General features: G+C 43.3%; 1 protein-coding gene across 1 annotated transcript; it reads left to right on the plus strand.

Annotated features, from left to right (window-relative positions):
- The first annotated feature begins 8,264 nt into the window (after nucleotides 1-8,264).
- LOC141464162 (leukocyte elastase inhibitor-like) lies at nucleotides 8,265-12,649 on the plus strand. The gene is made up of 7 exons (XM_074146939.1): nucleotides 8,265-8,432; nucleotides 8,697-8,759; nucleotides 9,197-9,325; nucleotides 10,382-10,499; nucleotides 10,825-10,967; nucleotides 11,521-11,685; nucleotides 12,239-12,649. The coding sequence occupies exons 1-7, from the start codon at nucleotides 8,265-8,267 to the stop codon at nucleotides 12,647-12,649; spliced, it is 1,197 nt and encodes a 398-aa protein (XP_074003040.1).
- Nucleotides 12,650-22,362: the final 9,713 nt, after the last annotated feature.

Genomic DNA, 22,362 nt, shown 5'->3' on the forward strand with positions numbered 1-22,362 from the left:
AATCAGGGCCATTTTCTAACATTGTGAGAAACACCTGGATGAAAATCAGAAATAGTACTTTTTTCCCCCAATGCATTCTTAATCCTTTGACAGCTACTTTGCATTTCAAAATAATCACTGCAAGCAGTTTAGCTTTAGAACCCGTCAATTGGGTGCTCTGCCACTAGGCTCCTTGAACTGCAAATATTGTTCTGAATCCAGAATAGGAGTAAATTTTGCCTGAACCTCATTGAATATGAATAACGTTTTGTTTCCTTGATGCCCACATATGCTCCTATATTCCTTACAGCTCCCCAGCCCAGCCAGGCAGTGTCGTACAGCACCTGCCTGGGCTTGCAAAGGTGGAGTTGGTACGCTGCTGTCTGAGGAGAATTGTCTGCAACAATTTTCAGTAACTGCCAGTAAAAACAGAGTAGCCCTGCTCTGTACTTTTTGATTCCTGGCCAGCTGGGTCCTGGTCAGCAGAGAGGTGCTTCAGACTTTTTCCTTGTCTGTGTTCTGTAGCTGTGGCAAATCCTTTGCACAGTGGAGATCTGGCCATGATAATTCCCTTTCCTGCAGCAACTGTTCACAGTCAAGTAGAACATACATATTTACAGCAAATATACCTATTTACTGATAACTGTACCATTTTCTCCCCAGTGATGTGTACTGATTCTGCCTTTTACGCTATTCTGCACTATATATAAAACTTATCCTAGAAGCAGCTTTGGCTTCATTTATTTATTTAGGTGTATGCCTACATCTAAAGCATCGTCTTACCAGTTGGAAGAATGATGTCACATGTATGCCTTTTATAAGTCTTGTATCTTTTTGTGTAAGTTTTTATCAGTTGCATTGGTTTTCATGTTAGTAACAGTAGGAATATTCAGTCAGGGAAAAGGACAGGGTTCTGCCCTCATGGACACCTCTAGAAAGGGAGTTGATTACAACAGTAATTATGTATATAGGCGGGCAGGATTTGGGCCCTCTTTTTACTGGACTTTTTTTGCATTAATTTTTGAAATAAAAGCTCACAGAGGGTTGAGGTTAGAAGGGACCTCTGGAAACCATCCGGTCCACCTCCCCTGCTCAAGCAGGGCCACCTAGAGCCAGTTGCCCAGGACCATGTCCAGCTGGCTTTTAAATAGCTCCGAGGACAGAGACTCCACCACCTCCCTGGACAACCTCCCTTAAGCACCCTCTAAGGTCTCAAATGACTCCAAAGAGAATTTTATATGCATGGTGCCTGCGGGAACGGGATATGAAAACACACCTTCCTGAAGATGGTTAATTAATTAACATAGTAAAGACGGCTGCCTTTTATATGGGAATAAATCAAGTGATTTCAGTCTCACAAAATAGGAAGAAAATGGTCAAAAGCACTGCATTGAAGTTACTGATGTGGAAAACTGCAGACATGAACTTCCAAGAAGTGTGTTTTCTTCCTTGCATCCTGCTGTCTGGTGAATTTTAACAATATGAGATGGATTCATAAAGACAGGGCGCTCTCCATGCTCTGAGAAATGAAGAAAGGTTTTGTAAAGAGCAGTGTAAATCACTGAAATCACAGTTAAACATAACCTGTTTAGGTTTTCAGTCTGTGGGAGAAAAATAAAACTTGCTGCTGACTGACAGTGAGACATAACTGTTAAATTGATGGTTTAACATAAGTAACAACTTCCTCAGAGGGATTCTGTGTGAGGTTTAACAAATTAACCTTTGCAACGTGTTTTATGACCCATAAAAAGGAAAGTATACATTAGCTATTCACCATATAATCGGGTGTAAAGCACCCTAATGTTCTGCATTTATGATTACCATAGCTTATGTACCATAAGTTACCTAGACAAGAAAGTCTAGGAAATAAGAGTGAATGATAACTGAGCAAGAACAGACAGGAGCAGGACAAGAAAAGAGTCAAAGAAACAAACTGCTCTTGACTGTCTAATCTGAAGATATAGTGCAGCTGCAGCAGCAGTTCTCCAGTCTGCATCCGTGTTTCCCTTCTGGAGGCTGTCAGCCCAGATTGCCTGTTAGACAATGTTTTTATGGCCTAAAGCTGCCATCATACAGTGTTGACATTCCCCGGAGAAGTTCGGAGAACTGCAACCTCAAAAATCAACTTTCAAACAGCATTTCTGAAAAGGCAGGGTCAGGAATTCCTGTGATGAAGGAAAAAAAAACCCTTCCCCCTATTCCTGTCTTTTCTCAGAAATGAGTATACAGTCCCCAACCATCAGCATATTCTTTCCCAGCACCCTTGACTTAAAATAGGAGTTTCTGATGATACTGTGGGTTAGCAGGGGGATGGATCTGCACTTGCTGCCAGTGAAGAATGCAGAAGCTTAGTCTTAAAAGTGGAAGAAATAGAAGGGGAAGTTTGCAATAAAAGTCTCCGTTTAGCAGTGGCTAAGCTGGGCTGTTCCTGTGCTGCCAAAGCACAGGAGCCGTGAAGTGATGTGGTGAGCCAAGCATGGCATAAGGGATGTGGCTGGGCTGTTTCTGGTACATGCAATGGCAGTGGTTTTACCACTGCCACAATCTCATAGACTATGAAAAGAAGACTAACATTGTAAAGAAAAAAACCAAACTTCTATGCAACATAGATTTTTTTTACTTTATTTTTGCCCCTCGGTGCAAACTCTATTCCAGGGAGTGCCTCTCCCCACCAATCCCCATCCGTGCAAACAAGGTCCAAAGCCTCTTCTCTCCCCATGGGAGTGGGAATCTCCTTTGCCAATGGCATGGCATTTGCTGCCCTGCCCCAAGCCTCTGGAGTTCGACTAGGTGATCTTTAAAGGTCCCCCTCAACCCAAAGGCTGTTCTGTCTTGCACGCTGGTTAGCTGAATTTGGCTAACCCCACTCAGCTCTGGTCGGTTACTGATTTACAGCCAGTCAAACTAGTTTATAGTAACCACGTTGCATCACAAAAATGTCTGAGCTAGTAAAAAACAGAGGAGTTATTAGGTATTGTGTCTTAGACCCAAACCGTACATGCATATTTTAAAAATCTCAAATTCTGCTGACTTTAATATCCCATGGTATACTTATTGAACTGTGTAAGAGCTGCCTTGTTTTCCTACTCCCGTCTGGAACTGGAAGTGGGAGAAACTCAACTGTGATTGGAACAATGGAAATTGGCAAAATCTATAGCTTTTAAACTCTAAGGCAAAGAAATACTACTTTTCAGTGCTCATAACCTGAGACTCGATTTAGAGACATGATCAATGTTGATGGTTTCACTTTCACAGTATCACATTTAATGTTTGTGTTCAGGCAGAGCTAACTTTGCGTGCGGCTTCCCCTCAGTGCGAGGCAGGGGGTGGCAGTAGGAATTTACACAGCAAGTCTCTGCCCCTCCTCTTGAAACTTGGCATGCTGCATTCGGGTTGCACAGTGCTTCATCTTGCTTCTCCAAGTTGCGGGGCCACAGCCCTTCTTAGATGATTCATCAGCAGCTGTGGATGCTCTGCCATGTGGTGCTCATCATCTCACTGAATTAGGTACTCACCTCTCCCCTGGTAGCAGCTGAGGGATGGGCCTCAATTTTCCCTCTTAAACGAAGCAGGAAGGGAGGAAATACACAATCTGACAGAAGGGTAGCTGGAGGGCAGTTAGCGTCTTCTGGCTAAGACCTGCGTAAGGTATTATAAACAGATTATGAGGACTAAAATTCAAAGTTCAACCACTGTATGATATACAATATAAATTGTACATGATTTATTACATGGATTTATTATAAATATAAATAGATTACTTTTTATTCAGTGATTATTAATATTAATTATAATAATGTAATATTTAATACAATATAGAATTACCGCACATCAAAGATTGGCCTCCACTGATGGTAATGTAAGTAGTTTCGTGCCTTCTGTCCTATACAAGGTCGCTGTTCTACTCCAGCTGTACAGCCAGTCACACAGGAACAGAGGCGGGATAATCTAGATTTTTAATTTCCATATTTATTAAAAAAAAAGTCTCTTAGTAAATCCTTTATTTGATTTTCTTGGTAAAGTAAGCTCCTTTTCTATAGGGAATTATAATAACTTCTAGCAGGTACTACATCTAGGTATTCATAGGCTTAATGAAAACTAGATTCAGGAATTACACTTCCTGACTGTATTTTCATGTGTATATGTAATGGAGAACCAGTGAATAACATGTTTAATGCACAGAATTATACACAGCTTCAGAAAGGAGAAGTAACACTAAAATAATTGTGGGTCTCTCCTAAACGGAAGATAGGCTGGCTTTAAGCATGTACATCCAAAAAGCCATCTGAAAGAAAAATTCTCTGTTCTTACACATATGGAAGTATCCAAGAATTGTAAGCATTTAATTTTCACATTTTGTAAATTCTGCAGCTAGCGTTTTTCTTTGCTTGCTCTGGACTGCCCTGATGTGAGCAATGAGGTGATTTGCCCATGTAAAAATCCATGAATGATGTGGAATGAGGTGCAAGTCTCTGAAAAGCACCTAGCGAATATGCTCAAAGCAGACCTTGCACAAGCTACCTGAACAGGGCTCCCTAAAAATGCTGTTAGAGCGACTTCATTTTTTTTAAAGTGAAAATGGTACATAACTTCTGTGGTGGAGGAACTCTGGTGGCTCAGGAGGTGAAGGACCTGTCTTCAGTGTGTCCCATACCCTCACAGGACTTAAAGCCTGCGTGTCCCAGAACACAACAAACGCTATCAGACATATTCTGGGTGGAAAACTATCCACCTTCCTTTTGAAGTTGTGCTCTTACTCAAATGACTGCAACTTAATGACATAAGAGGAGAACTCAAGGACTGATAACTTTGTACTCCAATAACTAAAACAACTTGCAGACGAGTTCTGGTTTCCAGTTCCTGCTCCCAGGACTATTCTTGTTTTAACCCAGTAACACTTTAACAGAAAACAAGTATCTATACGTGGATTGTTATTATTATCCTAACAATAATGATATTTTAATCTATATCTTTTGGATAGCGTGAATCTTGCCTCACTTTTCTAATATCTGCCTAGCAGTGAAAATATGAATAAAGTAATTAAATTCTGAGCTTCCTTCTAGCTCTTTGGAGGGTGTCGCTTGCAGCTTTCTCATCTGAATCCTCAGGCATGAAATTATATGTTCTTAATTATGAGGTGGTGTGCCACAGCTTTTGTATAAGAGCAGTACCACCAATGCAGCTCCAAGGCTGTTTTGCCTTACTCCCTCACTTGACTGCTACAGTTTGGAAACTGGGTCCAGCTTTTCCGTACACTTACTGACAGTTTTAAACATGCTGAAAAAGCGCTGCTGATGGACCTCTGTTGCGTATCCTGATGGGTGTCTTCTCTTCTCAAGCAACACCTTGTGAAGCAGCTGGCTTTTGCCACAGCCCTCATTGCCGCCTGCAGCCTCGCAGCACCAGCCGCAGCTCTGCCTCCACTCACTCGCCTGACAGCTCCTGTTCTAAGTGCCCCCCACCGCAGCCCCCTCCACTGCCAGTCCCTTCTCTCCCCTGCAATCCGTCCCCGGGAAGCAGTCCCAAACACAGGCCAGCCGTGACCCATCCTGCCTGTTCCACAGCCCTCAGCCTGCCCAGTGAGAAATTATCTTACTAAACAGTAGAGGGTAGACCACTGAGGGGAAAAGCTTTCACAATCCAGAGTTTCACAATAGGGGAAAGTCCCCCAATCATGTTTTCAGATTATATTATTGCAATCATCATGTGATATCGATGTGGGGGCTTAGCTGCACTTTGCTCAATGGAGTCAGCTGGTCTGTGAGAAGTACGATATTCTGCCTGGAGCAGAGCTGAGCACAGTGCCTGTTGGCCTAAAATACAGGCAGTGCTCAGCCCACAACCAGCCTCGAGACACCTGGGAGGAGAAATCTGACTGCTGCTCGTGAAGCAGAACAGCCTCCGGGGTTAAAAGATGAGTGAGTGCGTGCTTTGGCAGCATAGTGCCATTTCCTTGTTCGTGAATGATGATGAATATGAAGGATCCTGGAAGACATAGCCAGGAGCTTTGGTGTATCTCCTGTGCCCACTGACAGGAGCAACTCCAACTTGCTGCCTTTTTTGCTTGTTGTTTTGCGCAAGCCATCCAGAGGTGCAGACTGACAATGACTGTGCAACTCAACAAAAGTCTCATGAGCCACACACACATTTCAAGCCAAAACTGTCAATGCCTCAATTTCCCCACACAGTTCTGCTGAAACCTGTGTGGCTAGACCTAGGTGTTAGGATAGCAGATCTATAGTTGGAGTACAGCAGCAAATCTGTACTGAGCTGAGCTCCTCAGCTGAACATGCTCCCCTTGCAGTGTATAACTGTCTTTGGTGTTGTGGGGAAAATCCACATCCAGCCTTGGAGGAGCAAGGAGCATCAGTCTGAAAGAAGGAGCTGCTTCAGCTCAGTGCTCTTCCCTGCACATGAGCAGCAGTGCTGGTCGTACTGAGGTCTCGTAAGCAGGGCTGGTTGTTGCTTCGCTTCACCTCCTCTTGCCCTTTTTCTGCATCAGATCAATGGAAAAAACCTGTTGCCTAAAATTCTTGCAAGGACAAGAATAGTCCTGGGAGCATCCTGGTGCCAAGATCTGTTCCCAAAGCTGTGTAACTGGGACTTCTTCTGCCCTCTGGACCAGGTCCTGTAGCACCTTGTTAGGCCTGCCGCCTCCTGACCCACAGTCTGGGAGATGCTCAAAACCCAGGACGGGATGTGCTGCTGAAGGCCACCATGTGCTCCCTCTACTCTCTGCCCCTTGCTGACACAGGAAGGAAAACGTGCTGAGATCCCCAAGACAGATGAAGTGCCTGTGCTGAGACACACCCAGCTAAGCTGGGGCACAGTCTGGATCATCGCACTTCTCTGGAAAGGCCTGGAATAAGGAAAAAATAACATGTTGTGGTTATGGGCCTAACTCTATCATCTGCTGCAGGACTGTCAGAGCTCCCCATGAGACAGTGGTTATCAGATGGACTTCAGGGCCTCTCTGAACGCTGCATAACAGTCTTCCTTTCTGTTTTGTTTCCGTTTCCCTCTTGCTGTTACTGCATGCTTTCTGCAGATGCTTGCCATGTCTTTGAGATGATTTGGCAGAGAAAGCTAATGAGATGCAGCAGCATCAACAGGGTCCCTCCTCTCTGGGAGGGGAAAACCCCATATTTCCTTCTTCACTATTTGTTTGAGAGAGTGAAAACCAGAAGAGACTGGATTGTCTCCCACTTTGCTGTGGGACCAGAAAAGCCATTCTCCTGGTACTCTATTGTTGATCTTTGATTTCTCCAGACATGTTCTTTCTTCAGAAGTAAGCTGGGTACGGAGCCAGACTACACAGCGATTGGTTTTGATTTAAGACAGGGCAGGACACCGCCCTCTATCAGTGAAGAAGCTGCCAGAGTCACCTCTTTCCAGGAGAAGGTAACTTTCTCAGCTTTGGCTTTCCTCAGGGTAGTGATAGGACTGGAAACAGAAGCTGGAGGGGAAAAGGGAGTGTTGCAGCTGTGCACAAAGGCAGGCTGTGGTGTTTATGCCTACAGGGCTGACTTCCACATTTCGTGGATGTAACAGTCCCAGGATGCAGGAAGTGTGTAGCCAAATTCTTTGCTTGGAGTTGAACAAGCTCGCTCAACAGCAGGAGGGAATTTGGTAATACCCTTAAAAGGCAAAGGGCGATAAATGGCAAGGCAGTTATCTCAGAAGTGCTGGGACATGTATGATCTTGCCACCTCAAATTGAGGAGGCAGAGGAAGGCCTTCCCACACTGTTGTTTGACTATGACGTGGTAATCCAATTCACTGGTCTCTGTCTTGGTTGTTTTCATACATTGTGCTTCATGTTTTACACAATATACAAATAAAAAAAGCTTTTAGACAATATACTTTAGTGAAGCACAGCGTCTGATGGTTGACTTATGCTTCTAAACCATGCAGCAGTTCTTGCAAGAAAAACAGGATGTTGACTGGGTGACAATATTTACACAGTGTACAGCCTTTAGAAAAAAAACCTGAGGACATGAAAGCGAGTGCAGGGCAAGCTGGAGCAGGCAGGGGAAGAGCAAGAATATGGCTAAAGAGGTGTTTTGCCTAGAGGTGGTTGTTCACATCAGGGTAAGGGGTGCACTTTGCTATGAAGTGCTAAATGTGGTCTGAAAGATGCTCCCAGGAACAAGTCGATGCCTGGGGTGCTGTTTCCTGTGAAAAGCTCTGAGTTTCCAACTCTCTTCGCACTTTGTGCTCTGACCATGGCAATGTTTGTGAGATGGATTATGTAGTTGTCCTGTTGTAGGCCTTGGCCGTGCCACGATGGGCTCCCTCACTGCAGCAAACACAAAGTTTTGCCTGGACTTCTTCAAAGAGCTGAGCAAAGTAAAAAGAAATGAAAATATCTTCTTCTCCCCGCTGAGCATCTCGGCTGCCCTGAGCATGATCCAGCTGGGTACAAGAGGCAGCACAGCCGAAGAGATGGAAAAGGTGGGTGATTTTCCCTTTTTCTGGGAACTGCTATTAGAGGCTTACATTTGGAAATGGAAAAGGGGCAGGAGCCTTCTGGCAGTCCGGGTCATGTTCTTCACAAACAGCAAACTGAGAGAAGTGTCAGTTACAGGTCTCAAATCTCTCCTGTCCAAACACGCTCATCTGATTTGCAGTGCCCATGAGGCTGCAGTGCAACCTTAATGCTTTCTTTGTGTCTTCATTAATCTATTTACATAGATTTATATTGCATTTGTATTGCAGGTGCTTCATACTCATGATGTGCTGAGCACAGCAAGTCCAGGAACCAAAAGCACCAGTGGAAAGGTGAGATAGCATCTGAACTTTGTGATAACGTTGAACTGTAGCATGAAGCGAAGCAAGGCAAGGCAGGCTTACCTGCTAAGTGGCAGCACTTAGTCCAAAAGCACGGTAAGAGCAGAGTTCAGCCCTGTCCTCATCAAACTCTGAAACCTGTGTGCACGTGCAGAAGAGACCCCGTTGCTTTGCTGCGTGAAGTGTTGCCAGATTTAAACAGGGTGATCCTTTTTCAAGGTGGAGATGACAGGAGTCAGGGGAGACAAGTGTGTGGCCTGTTGCTTTTGGGTGGTCAGAAAGCCCAGACGTGTTTGTGGGTCTTTGCATGCCCCTTGGCCCCACAAGTGCATTTGGGGACAGTGCCTATGATTTCAGCCTGAGGGCACACGGGTGGAGCTCCAGGGGAGCGCACCTTGCTAAAGACAGCTTTCCCTTGCTGCTTGCAGTGTGAAGAAGCCGGAGGAGCCCATTCTCAGTTCCAGGAGCTTCTATCTGCCCTCGAGAAATCTGGTGCCACATGTTCCCTCAGCATTGCCAACAGGCTCTTTGGAGAAGTGACTTTTCAGTTCCTTCAGGTAAGTGACAACTCCTTTCAGGTTTTGTGGTTTTGAAAAACTTCTGTACTACACTTTGAACTTCTGCTAAGGATATCAAGTTGCACATTTCTGCATTGCTGCTGTTGTGACAGAAAAGCAAGCTCTCACTGATGGAGGAAACACAGAGTGAGAAGAGTATAAAGAGAGAGATTTATAAGATTAAGTAGACTTTGTGTAAAGTCAAGGAAAAGGGCCTGCATTTCCTGAGGAGAAGATAAAAATACTTTTGAAAGACCTAGGTAGCACCTAGTGATGTTTCTTCATGCTTTGATATAGGTGGAATTGACAGCCTTTACCTACATGTTTTAAAATGCTGCAGCACATTTGCATCTTTGAGTAGTGTAGTGTAGAGCATTTCCACAGAAGTCATCATTCCAGACAAGGGGAAAAATCCAGTTTGCCCAGGGTTGTTTCTCTCTCTGCACACCTGTGTCTATACTGAGACCCAAATTTAATGGCCTGATCCCAGAGCATTCTTTCTGCTCATTTGTGCTGTGCACAATGGGGGAGATGAAGTCCTTGCACGTTATTTTTTGTTAGCTGGCACTTTGAAGTGAATGGAGTTCCACACACAGTGGGATGAGAAGTGAGGACCAGCTTGCAACCAGGGCCAGGGAGCAGCAGTGGGGAGGCTGCTCCACAAGGACAGGGGAGCAGGGGCCACGGCTGATGGCCAGGCTAGCAGAGTTGTGCCCTGCCCTTCCCAACAACTATCTTCCTGAAATGGTTGTCTTGATGAAAATGCAAAACACTCTCTCACAGAGAACAGTAAAAGAACTGTAAAAGACAGTGGAGCTGGGACTTTCTTACATGAAAGGTGTCCCAGGAATTGGTTGCTTCGCTCCTCCCTGTGCCCAGGAAGTCTCTCCTGAAAAGAGACATATGCATATGCAGGACATTAATACTGGAACAAGAAGCCCCACACAGACCTCTGACCTACAGTGTGGCATCTGTTTCTTGCACTCTTATTTTTCCCTGTGGTCAAGTAGCTCCCCAAATACCATCATGAGAGCCACTCTCTTCCCTGTTTTACAGCAATACTTAGACTCCGCAAGGACCTTGTACCATGCAGAGCTGGAAGCAGTGGACTTCATTAATGCAGCTGAAGAGTCCAGAAAGAAGATGAATTCCTGGGTGGAAAAGCAAACTTGTGGTAGGGACAAGGCCTGTGCTTGGCTGCCTGGGGGGTGTGCATCAGGACCATGTGAGAAGTCAATGCCTGGTGCTGGAGTTTCTTCCTTTTCCTGAGTGTAGCAACATTAAAAAATGCTATGGAGTGATTAATTTTGCTTGTAGCTACTGTAAAAGCAGCTTGGGGCATACAATGGCCGTGAGCGTCTGGAAGCTTTGACTCTGCTAAAGTTGTGGATCAACTCTTGCCGCAAACAGAAAATTGTTCCAAGTGAGGAAGTAATGGGGTCATCCTCAGTCAATGGTCAAAACAAAAGCATAATTCACCTTTGCTTGTTGTTTTAAAGGAAAAATTAAAGATCTCTTCCCTCCTGGCTCTATTGATAGCACAACGGTGCTAGCTCTGGTCAACGCTATCCACTTCAAAGGGAAATGGGCTACAAAATTTCAAGAGAAAAACACCAGGGAAATGCCTTTCAGGCTGAACAAGGTACAGTTGGGACAAGAGCTGTGGGGAGCAGGGCACAGTGGGGAAAGTCCTGGTAGCCTGTGTTCTGCTGTCTGCAGGGCAAGCCTCTGCCCAGCCCAGGTGTGGGGACCCAATTTATCCAAGCCAAAAGCCTCCACCCTGTGAAGTAGGAAAGCAGCATCCTCTTTCCAAGTGCCTTTGAGACAGAGATCATGTGAAGGCAAGCTTTAGTACCTTCTTGGAGAGGCTAAGTTATAGAGGAGACTTTTCCAAGGGCCCATCAGCCTTTCCTGGGGGCTGTAGCAGAAGTTGGCATTATCCTTTAGGAAAGAGTAAGACGAGCAGCATGAACTACAGTGCAGAGGACTAAAAGCCTTAGAGCGACTGTTAGGGCTTTCACAGAGCTTGAGCCTCTGCCAATGCCCTCAGCAAAAACATATAGTGGTTTGAGGAGTGTTCATGGAAAATGAACAAGAAATTTCAAGTAGGTTGATCCCATGGGGTTTATTACGTGCTTTGTTTCACTTGGTTTTGTCTGACTTTCTGACTTTCTGATTGACTTTCTGTATTTTAGAGAGAGCACAAGAATGTACTCATGATGTGTCAGACAGGAAACTATAAATTAGCCTGGAGACAAGAACAAGTGACAGTGCTGGAGCTCCCGTACGCTGGAGAAGAGTTAAGCATGTTCATTCTTCTGCCAGAAAACATTTGTGATGAGTCTACTGGCCTTGAACAGGTAACACTCCTGTCTCTGCTCCTGGGAGGAGAAACTACCTGTCCATCCAGTACTTAAATAACATGCTTCCCAGCCATGCAGGCCAATCTTGTATCTTTTAAATGTTCTGGATTTTATCTTGCTTTGCTTTCCACAGGCAGAAGGCTGCTGCCAGTGTAGAGATGAGAGAGACTAATGGGGTATATAGGTTGCTTCAGAAGAGCATAGCAAGGCTGAGAACAACCTACTCATAAGTGACACTTTGTAGCCTTTCCAAGGGAGTTAATGCCTATTTCAGTGGACAAAATGTAGCACTAGTGAGGGGAACTTAATTCTTCCGTGCAAAAGTATTGAGAGACGATGCCCTGATGGTATTTGATGAAAATCTGAACAAATGAGAAGTATCCCTCTGACAAGGCTGGATCTGAATCCACCTGACTTCACAAACGATAGCTGTGGGGCACAGGTTCTGTCTTTGTCATGAAAACCAGGCCTTTCCTTAAAGGAAAATGTTGCTGCGAGCATTTTGATCTAGTTTCTCATGACCGTGATTCCCTGTGTTTTGTCCTTGCAGCTAGAGAGTGCTGTCACCTATGAGAAATTAGTAGAATGGACCGATATGAAGAATGTGTTTCCACAAGAAATCAAAGTGTACTTGCCCCGGTTCAGAATGGAGAAGAGCTGTGAGCTCACACCAGTACTGCAGGCTCTGGGGATGAGAAATGCCTTCATCCTTGAGCAAGCTGATTTCTCTGGGTTGTCAATAAAGCCTGGGCTGTACCTCTCCAGGGCCATTCATAAGTCCTTTGTGGAAGTTAATGAAGAAGGCACTGAGGCAGCAGCTGCTTCTACGTGGATTGTTATAATGGAGTCGTCATGCAGCTGCACTACTTATGAGTTCAGAGCTGACCACCCATTCCTCTTCTTGATCAAACACAATCCGAGCAAGAACATTCTTTTCTTTGGCCGATATTGTTCCCCCTAAGGAAAGGTTTTACTTCTTTCTTCACAAAGAGAGCATAATACTGTGGTAGGAAGAAGTATGGCATAAACAACACATTACTATCAAGTGTTACTGGCATTTCCTAATATCTATAATCTTGATCCCAAGAAAAAACAGCAAGATGCCTTGGCAAGAGTACTAGAAAAAATTATAATGGGCCTTTCCTATTTAGAGCTCTTCTCAAACTTGAGAGCAACGCTAATGGAGCTTATTTCATTCTTAGCCATGAAAACTCACTGGAGTTGGGTTGTCTAAACAGTTGGGTGAAGTGCTGTATAAATGAGAATTCCAAAATGATGCCTTCCCTCTTGAGCTGTATGGCAAGACTGGTGGTGGGGTCAGACTCCAGAAGGTGTTGCAGACCTTCCTCCCCAGCCCCCAGGTCCTAAGCCAGAGACAGCTCAGTGCTGAACCTCCCGCTTTCCTCCCACGTCTCCAGCAACCCAGTGCCTTAATGCCACCATGAGGGGAGGCTTTTAGCTGCCGTGATGGCAGTGAAACCCACAGGTGGTGTTCATGTCCTGAGTACAGCTCCATACAGGTATTGGGCATAGAGATACGTAGTTCCATTTGTCCCTCTCTCTTCTCCTCAGGTATCCTCTCCAGCCCTCCCCTCTGAGAAGGACCTCTGAAGTGACAGGAGCCCTTCCCACAGGGATAGAGACACAAAAGGTACCCCTGGGCAGAGGTAGTTGATCTTCCCATTCAGCACAAGAGAGAGAAGTCCTGCTCCTCTCTGGTGGGCCCTGCGGCATTATGGTCTTTGCCTGGCTGTGATTTGGCAGCAAGCCTTTTCAGTGTGATGCAGCACCTCCTCAGAGAGTCCAGGCTCATCAGTGTTTTGTTGTAAGGGGTTCCTAAGAGCACCAGAACAGTCCCATTTCCCTGCTGTGCAAGTCCAAGCCACAAACACCTTCACAATGACGCCAGCTGTCTGTCTGACAAAGCCTGGGCAGGCTTCAGGGAGAACCCAATAACCCTACAGTGACATGTTGTCTGTCCTCAAAAAGTTGGTAGCACCTCCTTTGACCTCAGCTGTGCCATGCTTGTTTGTCCTCTTCTGGAGAAAGCTGGATATTGCTTTCTTCCCATTTTTTATCTCCCGCTGCAAGCATCAAGTGTAGACACTGGTCTGACACATTGCATGCTATGAGTGCGTTTGGTTTTCCAAAACTTGGTACATTTATAACAATAAACGATAGCTTACAAGTAATTTTAGCTGTAGTAGTACTGTTAAACTGTAGTAGTTTCCTGAACCATATAGTGTGGCAGCAATAAAAGTACTCAAAGCATTTAATTGGTCTGTCTTCTTGAATTCTGATTTGAAAGATGCCTTAGGTGCTCAATACTTGAACATCTTGCCATGTGTCTTGTCTCTTGCTTGTTGTATTTTGTCCATGAACTAAAAGCACAGTGAGGTGTAATTTACCACCACCAGGAACTTAAACGTCCTCCACCTGCATTTATCTGACTTGCCATTCTAAAAACAATAATGGATGCAGAAGATGTTGATTATTTTTTTTTAATGTCACTGGGAAACCTTTAAAAGAAAAGTCTTCCCCAGAGTTATGGTGTTTGATGTGCCTGAAAAGCCACACTCCTTCAAGACCATAAGATGGGTGGCCTTAGAGGAAGATTGTTCTAAGTCTGTAATCTCTCATCCTGCCATTTCTACAGCCCTCTGCCTGATGAGTGGGAAATTACTAAACAATAGAGAGGGGACTACTGAGGGGAAGGGCTTTCTCAGTCCAGAATTTCATAATGGAGGAAAGTCCCTCTAGAGTACCATATCCTCCAAATCATATATATTTCAGAATATACTAATGCAATCCTTGTCCCATATCTGTACTAGGGTGCACTGAGTGTGACTGGGATGGAGTTAACTTTCTTCATAGCAACCTGTATGGTGGTCTTCTGGACTTCTGCCAATCTTAAATACAGAGTAAACTGCAGCTCTGCGAATGAAGACATGTAGTTGCAGGCTTTCCCAGCTCTCAAATGAGAGAGCTTGCTGGCAGGATCAGAGCTTTGAAGTCACCCCACAAGCATTTCATGGCATTCCAGTTCCTGTTTACCTCCTGTGGCTTAGTGGTAATGTTTACTTTGTACAAGATGGAGGTTTAGAAAAAGGGTCAAATGGTACTTTCCAGCAGCAGCAGCAGCAATTGTGTGTGCTGCTGTACAACAGCAACGCTGTTCCACTGGCCCACAAATAGATAGTTGTGTGGGAAGAGGTGTGTCATGATTTCCCAGACGCACTTAAAGTCCCTTCATCAGCATTTTGTAGTTAGGTACCTGCCTTCATCAGTGTGAGACACTTCTGTGTCTGACTAGATTTCACACGGGTGTCCCAGGTCAAATACCAAAGATATTTGACATCATGTTCTATCAAGGCATTCTTGTTTGCATCCAACAGGCATGCAAGACCAAAATAGCAGGGGCTATTTTGTGTATTCTGCATGAAATAATGGTTCATGAAAGCATATTGGTTTAAAGTCAACTTTTCTCTAATATGTTATTCTGTGTAGCAAATGCATCGTTTTATGAAGGTTGTTGGTTAAGTGATACTGGTCACAGGCTCTACATTAGATTGTACACAAATGTTTACAACCAGCTGGGATAGAAGTATCTGGTATTCACAAGGTGAAGTACTGGCAGGCCAGAAATGAAGAGGCTGTCAAATTTTATCCAGGATAGCACGAGAGCCACAACTTTATCAATGGTAAAAATCAGTGCAACTGAGAGAAGGCAGAAATGGGGAGAGATGTAGAGAACTTTATTTTCAGGACAGTCCAGTAGTCCTTGGTTACCCCAAGTATGTAGATCAGGAATTTGAATTGCAGAATGATGAAATTATATACTATACAAATTCCACGGCAGGATGTGGAAAACATACGATTTGCATTCTGTGTCCTGAAGAAGAACCTTTCTCCATGAGAACAAATTCTCTTTTCAGACTTCCTCTGGAGCTGAATCAGCTTACATTGGCTGAAAATTTGACCCTGTATTTTCAAATTATACACCTGCCAGTTCCTCACAGGGCTTGGCACCTTGGGAAGGGTATTTCCAAGTTATATTTCCTTTTCAGAAACTTGATCACGAACAACATGTGCACAATATTGGCTGTTACTTACGCTCCACTTCTGGACCACAATACATCTGATTTCACTAGCTGTAAGGACTGTCAAGAACATCCCCACACTAACTTTTGTGCTAATAACGCATTAGACTACCAAGAAATTGCATAATTTGAGTAGCTATGGAAATCATACCACAAGGATGGTCACGGGAATAAGAAAGAACAATTATTTTCAACATCAAGTCTGACAGCCAAAAGCAACACCTCTCCCCTCAGAATTGTGAAAATTATACAATGCTCTACAGGGATGAGTGGCCCTGAAGCGTGTTTCAGGTGTCCAAGTCCGTAATTTGTTGAAGTAGCTCAGTAATTAACAATACCCACAGTGTTTTGGGTAGTGTGATTAGTGTAGTAATAAGATCTTGGTCATGAGTACATCTACAATAATTACATTTTATGACCAGGGAGACACTCCCAAACACTAGATCTTGTACAAAGAATAAATTGACTAATAAGTATTTGCATGGCTTGGACAGTAGCATATGTCAAAGTTTAAAGATGCCTGAATGTAACTGCCCTGATTTTCAGTCAGGATGATTTAGGACAGAGATGAGTTAAAACTCCAGGGATAAGGAAGCACTGAAACGTAACAGAGGTTTGGAAAGTCTTTGGCTAGAAGCTTCTAAAAACAGGTTCAACAAACACCTATCAACTGTAATCTAGACATCTTTGATCCTGCCTTAGGGAAGCACATGCACTAGACAATCTTGAGGCTCCTTCCAGCCACGCATTTCTGTCATTGCCAATCAAAGCTAATTACGGGCTCCATGGAGTTGCAAAAGAACAACAGAGATTTGCTCAATGTATCTGTTCAGAGTTATTACAAGATCTGTTGGCGGTAATAGATTTTTCATTCCTTTTTCGTACATGTTACTCTTGGAAACTTCATTTGCCATATGGACAGCAGTTTTTATTATCAGTTTCTTCTATACTAAAACCATCACCCATCCATGTATTTTCCATGGCTGGAGCCCCAGAGGAAGGAGTCTGCACACCATATAGATTGTGGCCAGTGGCTGAATGCAGATTTTGCAGTAAGGCTCTCCCACTTCTTCAGGTACAAAATGTTTCCAAGAAGTCCTTTATTCTTTACACTTCAGCTCCAAGAATAATGTGAAAATGAACACTGATCTGTGTTGAATGCGTTGCATTCACCAAAACTTATGGGAATTCCTCACCAAATTTCATTTTCATTAGCACTGTATAAATTCTTGTGGTAATTCCCAATTCTCTGAATATGTACCCTGTCCTGTGATATTACCTATACCTGGTCCTATGACCTCTATCAGTGATGAAACAATAAATGTTTGTGATGAGATTTTATCGCTTTCCAACATCCTCAGTAACATTGAAAAAATCTTGAGGATGCTAAGGAGAAATGCTTAAGTGATAAAAAACATGAGATTTCCTTTTCACAAATGCATAAACATGCCTAACTCCCATTTCTGTCACTTGAAGCACCCCAAATTCCCACCAGAATTATGACAGGCAAGTTCTACTTTGAATTCGAGCTCTGGGTTTTCATCACTTTCTGGGCTGCAGAATGACTGATTTGGGGGATTATCAGGGCCTCAGCAATGAAATAATAGGAACTGCAATATCATCTCTTCGCTGCTGCCTAGACTTAAAATCCTGATGTTTCATTTCAGCAGAATTTTCATTCATGCATACGTTTCACTGGTAAAAAAAATATGTAACCAGTTGCTACCTTGGTAGGAATGAACTTCAAAATGCGAATCAACATCTTGCACACTTCAAAAACCCCAAACAGTAGCTCCACTGCATGAAAATATCTATTATCTTTCTCAGTGGTTAAAGAATACAGAAAAATAGCCCCTTTTTTAAAATGCAAAGGAAGTTTTCTACAGTCTTCATCACTGCACCCAACAACACTGGCTGACAAGAAAAGCTATGCATTGAGGTGGACGGATGTTTAATTACTTGAGATAGAGCTAGGAGAGGAATATTTAGGGACATTCTATATCTCACAGCTTTAAAAAGTGCTGCATTTGTTATTTAGGTAAAAAGAAATATCTTATAACATGATTTAAACTGCCACAAAGCAATGATATCCACAGATACCGTAAATGAGATCAGTCACAAAGCCTGGATCAGCTGGCATTATAAAATAGGCTCATCATGCAGAAATATTTATCTGCCTGGCCATAACCCCTTACTCCGTGAAAGCCAGTTAAGAAGACACATGCAGTCATCCTTGCTTACAAATGTAATTTCCTGTTAGTCATGGCTTATGAGCAGGTGAGAAAGGGTGTGAGCAGAGAAGGTACAACAGGCAGAACTGGCTGCATTTCTAGAGCTTCTTTTGGATGCCGATAAGTGAATGAAAGATGAAGAATTTTTGGATGCCGTTTTGTGTCTTGTCTAAATCTCCCTGGAGAGTAAAGAAGCCTGTCGCAATCATGGAAAAACTTCTGGTACAGAAAGAAATTCAGGTGGAAAAAAAACAGTGCTGGGCTCACCTTTTCCTGGGCAACTTGAATGACCAGCATGAGGTGGCTCAAATCTCTGTAAAGTTGACATAAATTCCTGCATTCTGTTGCCAATAAATTCAGTATTGGAGAGTCAGCAGGCAGCAGTGCAATTTAGAAGTGACACTTGCTTTACTCTAGGTTCTTGATTCATACAGTCCAAAAATCACAGGAATTAAAATCAGACTTCACTTGCCAAATGACCTGAGACCACCTGCTACATCTGCAGTCTCTCCCACTTCTTCATCCACTTCAAGAGATATTTTCCTATCATGCTAAAGTTGCTGTGGATCACCACAGACACTTTATCACTCTAAGTGCTCTGATATGATGTATTAGGTTTGTTATTTTTTGTGATGCTTACATAGCAGGTGTCTGGCAAATAGGGTGGGCCCTCTTGATCCTTGGTCCAGTGACAATCACAGGAATACTTTATTCTTGCTACCCTGCTTACCCAATGGTACTTTTACCTTTACTCACAGGCAGCTTCAGGCACATCAGGTACTCTGTAATTCTGCAGTGTCCAGTTGCAGCAAAGAATAATCACAAGGGACATGCTGGTGGTGAGTGAGTCACTGCTTCTTGCTGTGAAATTGTGTTCTGCTTATTGGCATCACCGAGTGGAACTCTTGTTCTTTGTTTTGGCCTTCCTATGCTTATCCTGTCCATGTAATCAGAACTCTTTGCAATTTATAACTTATATACAGAAGTCTTCATTCCCTTGGCACTGGTCCCAAGGCCATAAGAAACACTAATAGAAACATCTCTAGTAAGTGAAGAGTTTGAGACTTTCAGCCAAACTGACTGCAAATGTAAGCGTTGCTGAACAGTATTTGTTCCTGAGGATGTGACACTATTTGCAGTCTTAACTAAATGTGGGCAACTTCAGGGGTAGGAAGCAGCTCAGTCTGTGATCCACTCCTCTGTGCCTGAAAGCAACTTTACCATGACAAGCATCTGACAACCAGCTACAAGGGTTGTCTTTGAAATCTGCATTCTATCCAGAGTAGTCTAATTATCTGAAACAAAACCTGTCACGTCTTTTGTACTTGCAGTGCTTTTACATCTTCGTCTTTCTTTCCACATAATGCATCACAGCAACTACTTCTCTGTAACCTTTCAAAAAAATCCTCCTGTTATTTACCTGTTCCCATTAGGAACAGATAGGACTTTCCTTTGGTAAAGTCTCCTGATTCTGAGACTACCATGCCCATCTTCAATCCTCTTCAATTTCCTTGGGGCAGCAATGAACCTTTCATTATTCCAAGAGTAAGAAGAGAGTCACAGGGCTGACAAGGGTGCTGTGAGTCCTAGTCCAGCTCCCTGTCCAAAGGCAGGATGAGCTATAGCTTCATCTTTCCCAGCAGGTGTTTGCCTACTGAGTCTCATCAGAACCTACAATGCAGGAGATCCTTCAATCTACTTGAACAAAAGCTCTTGTGTTTCCCAGATACTTGCATTAGAGAGCTATGCCTGTCTAAGCCACTGTCTAACCTGCATTATACTAATTTAGAAGAGCAGAAAGTATCAAAGGAAGATACTAGAAGAGCAGCAGGAAATGAAATGGGAATTAATGGGAGTCTTTCTGGGAATTAATGCCAGTCCAGCTACTTCATTAGTTACAATTTAATAACTGACAGGAAATAACCCATGTGAAACAAACCTCCACAAAATGGAGCAATGGAGTGACAGTTAATCTTCAGGATAATTCAAAATGTAATACAAACAGAAGTACCTAAAGAAGCACAGAAATAACAAGAAGAAAGAAACCTGTTTGTTTAAGACAGTTAAGAACTCAAAAGTATCAGAAACCTAAGCACAGCCAAGAGTGTAGTGTCTCACTCTGCTAGCATATTAGATAATTTGAACTCTGCCTTGACCAATTCATACACAGAAGAATGAAAATTTTAAGGAGAACTGCGGCTTAGGCACATACCTCTGTGCCTAAAGGACATGATCCGTTGTGCTCCAGGATTGTAATTTTCCACTCACTGTATTAATTCAGATTCAAAATTGCCAGTATTCCTGAAAGAGAAATACATTGTTGTGTCTTGCTGCTTGAAAACCACCCACCTTCTTCCTTCTGGGAGATGACTGAACGCTAGATCTGACTTAGACCTGTTGCATCTTCCTGCTCCTACTCACATACTTTCCACTCATATTCCACAGCATTTTTCCTCCAACTGTGCTATGCCTAGTGTCAAAAATAAGAATGCAGAGAATAACTCACCATGGTAAGAAAGGTAACAGCATCTGCCCGGTTCTGCTCTGTGGTTTCCTTTAGGTGACAACATGAGGAACAGGCTCCGGAGCTGGCTTTTGTAGTGACTGTGTGAAGAGCAGCCAATTCCTCAGCAGAAATCAGGAAAGCAAACCAGACAGTTCTTTGGGAAGTTTTCTTGCCCCAACATCAAGCAAGTAAAACCAGACTGCACAGCTTTATTCCCTTCAGGCAAAATCTGTGCAGGTCTAACCCTCTTCTCCTCAGGGCTTGAATGAAGAACGTATTTTTGTTTCCTTCAAGGAAAAGATGGGAGAAAATTCAAACTGTAAAGGAAATAAACTCATGAGTATCTTATGACTGTTATGGAGCTGCCTTCAGAGCTTTCTAAATACCAGAGAGGCCTAGTATCTGATATGGTTAATATGTAAGTATATGTTAGCAGTGATAACTAAGTACTTACAAAACAGTTATAAGTGTTTGTGCTTGCATACACTCATACAAACACTTGCCCCTCCCCTCCCCCCCACATCAACCTAAACATTAATGAAGATTTTTTTTCAGGAAAATAGCCCCAGAAACACATTACCTCTTATAGTTAGGTTGTTCTGCCCCTGCTGCTGATGCCTTGCTGAAACAACAAAAGGCAAGGACCAGACTGCCTCAGAGTCACTGATAAAAATGAGGAGTAATGAAAAGTCCTGGGCTAAACTTAGCTGACACATCAGCACCTTATGGAAAGCCTTCCTGGACAAAACTCATCCAGCTTTCCTGTAAACACATCTGCAGAATGCAAGGGCTTGAAAGAAGGCTATGGACAGGGGTAGCTTTTCTATGTTTTGCCCCTTATGCCATAAATGCCTTCCCCACTTACAGAAGAAATATCAGGAATCCCTAGGAGAGGAATAGGACCCTCATATTTCCACCTGTAAAACCTAAGGAGATGTAGATGACACATGGGGAGCCCCTAAGTGCAGTGTCTCTGCAGGAAGCATAGGATCCCAAGTGTACCAGAGATAGTCTGCAAGTGCTGTGTGGTTGATAGGAATGCACACAATCTGTGCTTCATTACTGCAACAACTGCAAAGTTGTTTGGCACAGCCATGCTGTGCACGCACCACTCCTGCTCTTTTAGGATGGCATGCAAATGAAAGCAAGCTACTGTTTGTCCAAGCTGTTGGACATCCAACAAACTCTGGAACAAATGGCAAAATTCCTTTTGTCCATTAAGGATAAAATTTCCAGATGAAGAAGAGAACAAGTAGGGAAAATAAATTCCCTGGAAAAGGTCTTTAAAAAAGAAGCCTTCAGAAGCACATGACCAGAGCAGGCAAAGGGAATTGCCCCAACTCCACTCTGGAACCACTGCCTCATGTCACAGTTGGCCAAATAGGTACTTTTATATTTTATATTTTTCTTTCATTTGCTACTGTGCCACCTTCAGAGGCTTTACTAATTGATTTCTACTAGAAAAACATACATGTTTACATTAATTTCTGACAGCAACGTGCCTCAAATTTTGTAGAATTTTTTTTTACAGGTAAACTCCCTGAAAACTCCTCTTTTTTATAATTAGGTACAATTTTTTTTACACCTCAGGATGTATTTATGATTGTGACTTCTTTATGAATTCATGGGGATAAGGAAAAATTCAAGATTCCACCAAAGGTCCCCTAATTATACTAACTGCTTGCAACAGACAAGGATGTGATTCATCACAAATGAAAATTACGCTGTCCCTGGGAGTGGCAATGGCTTTATATCCCATTGCTCCAGAAGCCCTGTCTCAACAGTTGAGTTGACTGAGGAGAAGTCCTGAGGAGAAGGTAAATATCTCCCTGATCTT

This window comes from Numenius arquata, chromosome 4 (assembly GCF_964106895.1).
Source record: "Numenius arquata chromosome 4, bNumArq3.hap1.1, whole genome shotgun sequence".
Lineage (NCBI taxonomy): Eukaryota > Metazoa > Chordata > Aves > Charadriiformes > Scolopacidae > Numenius > Numenius arquata.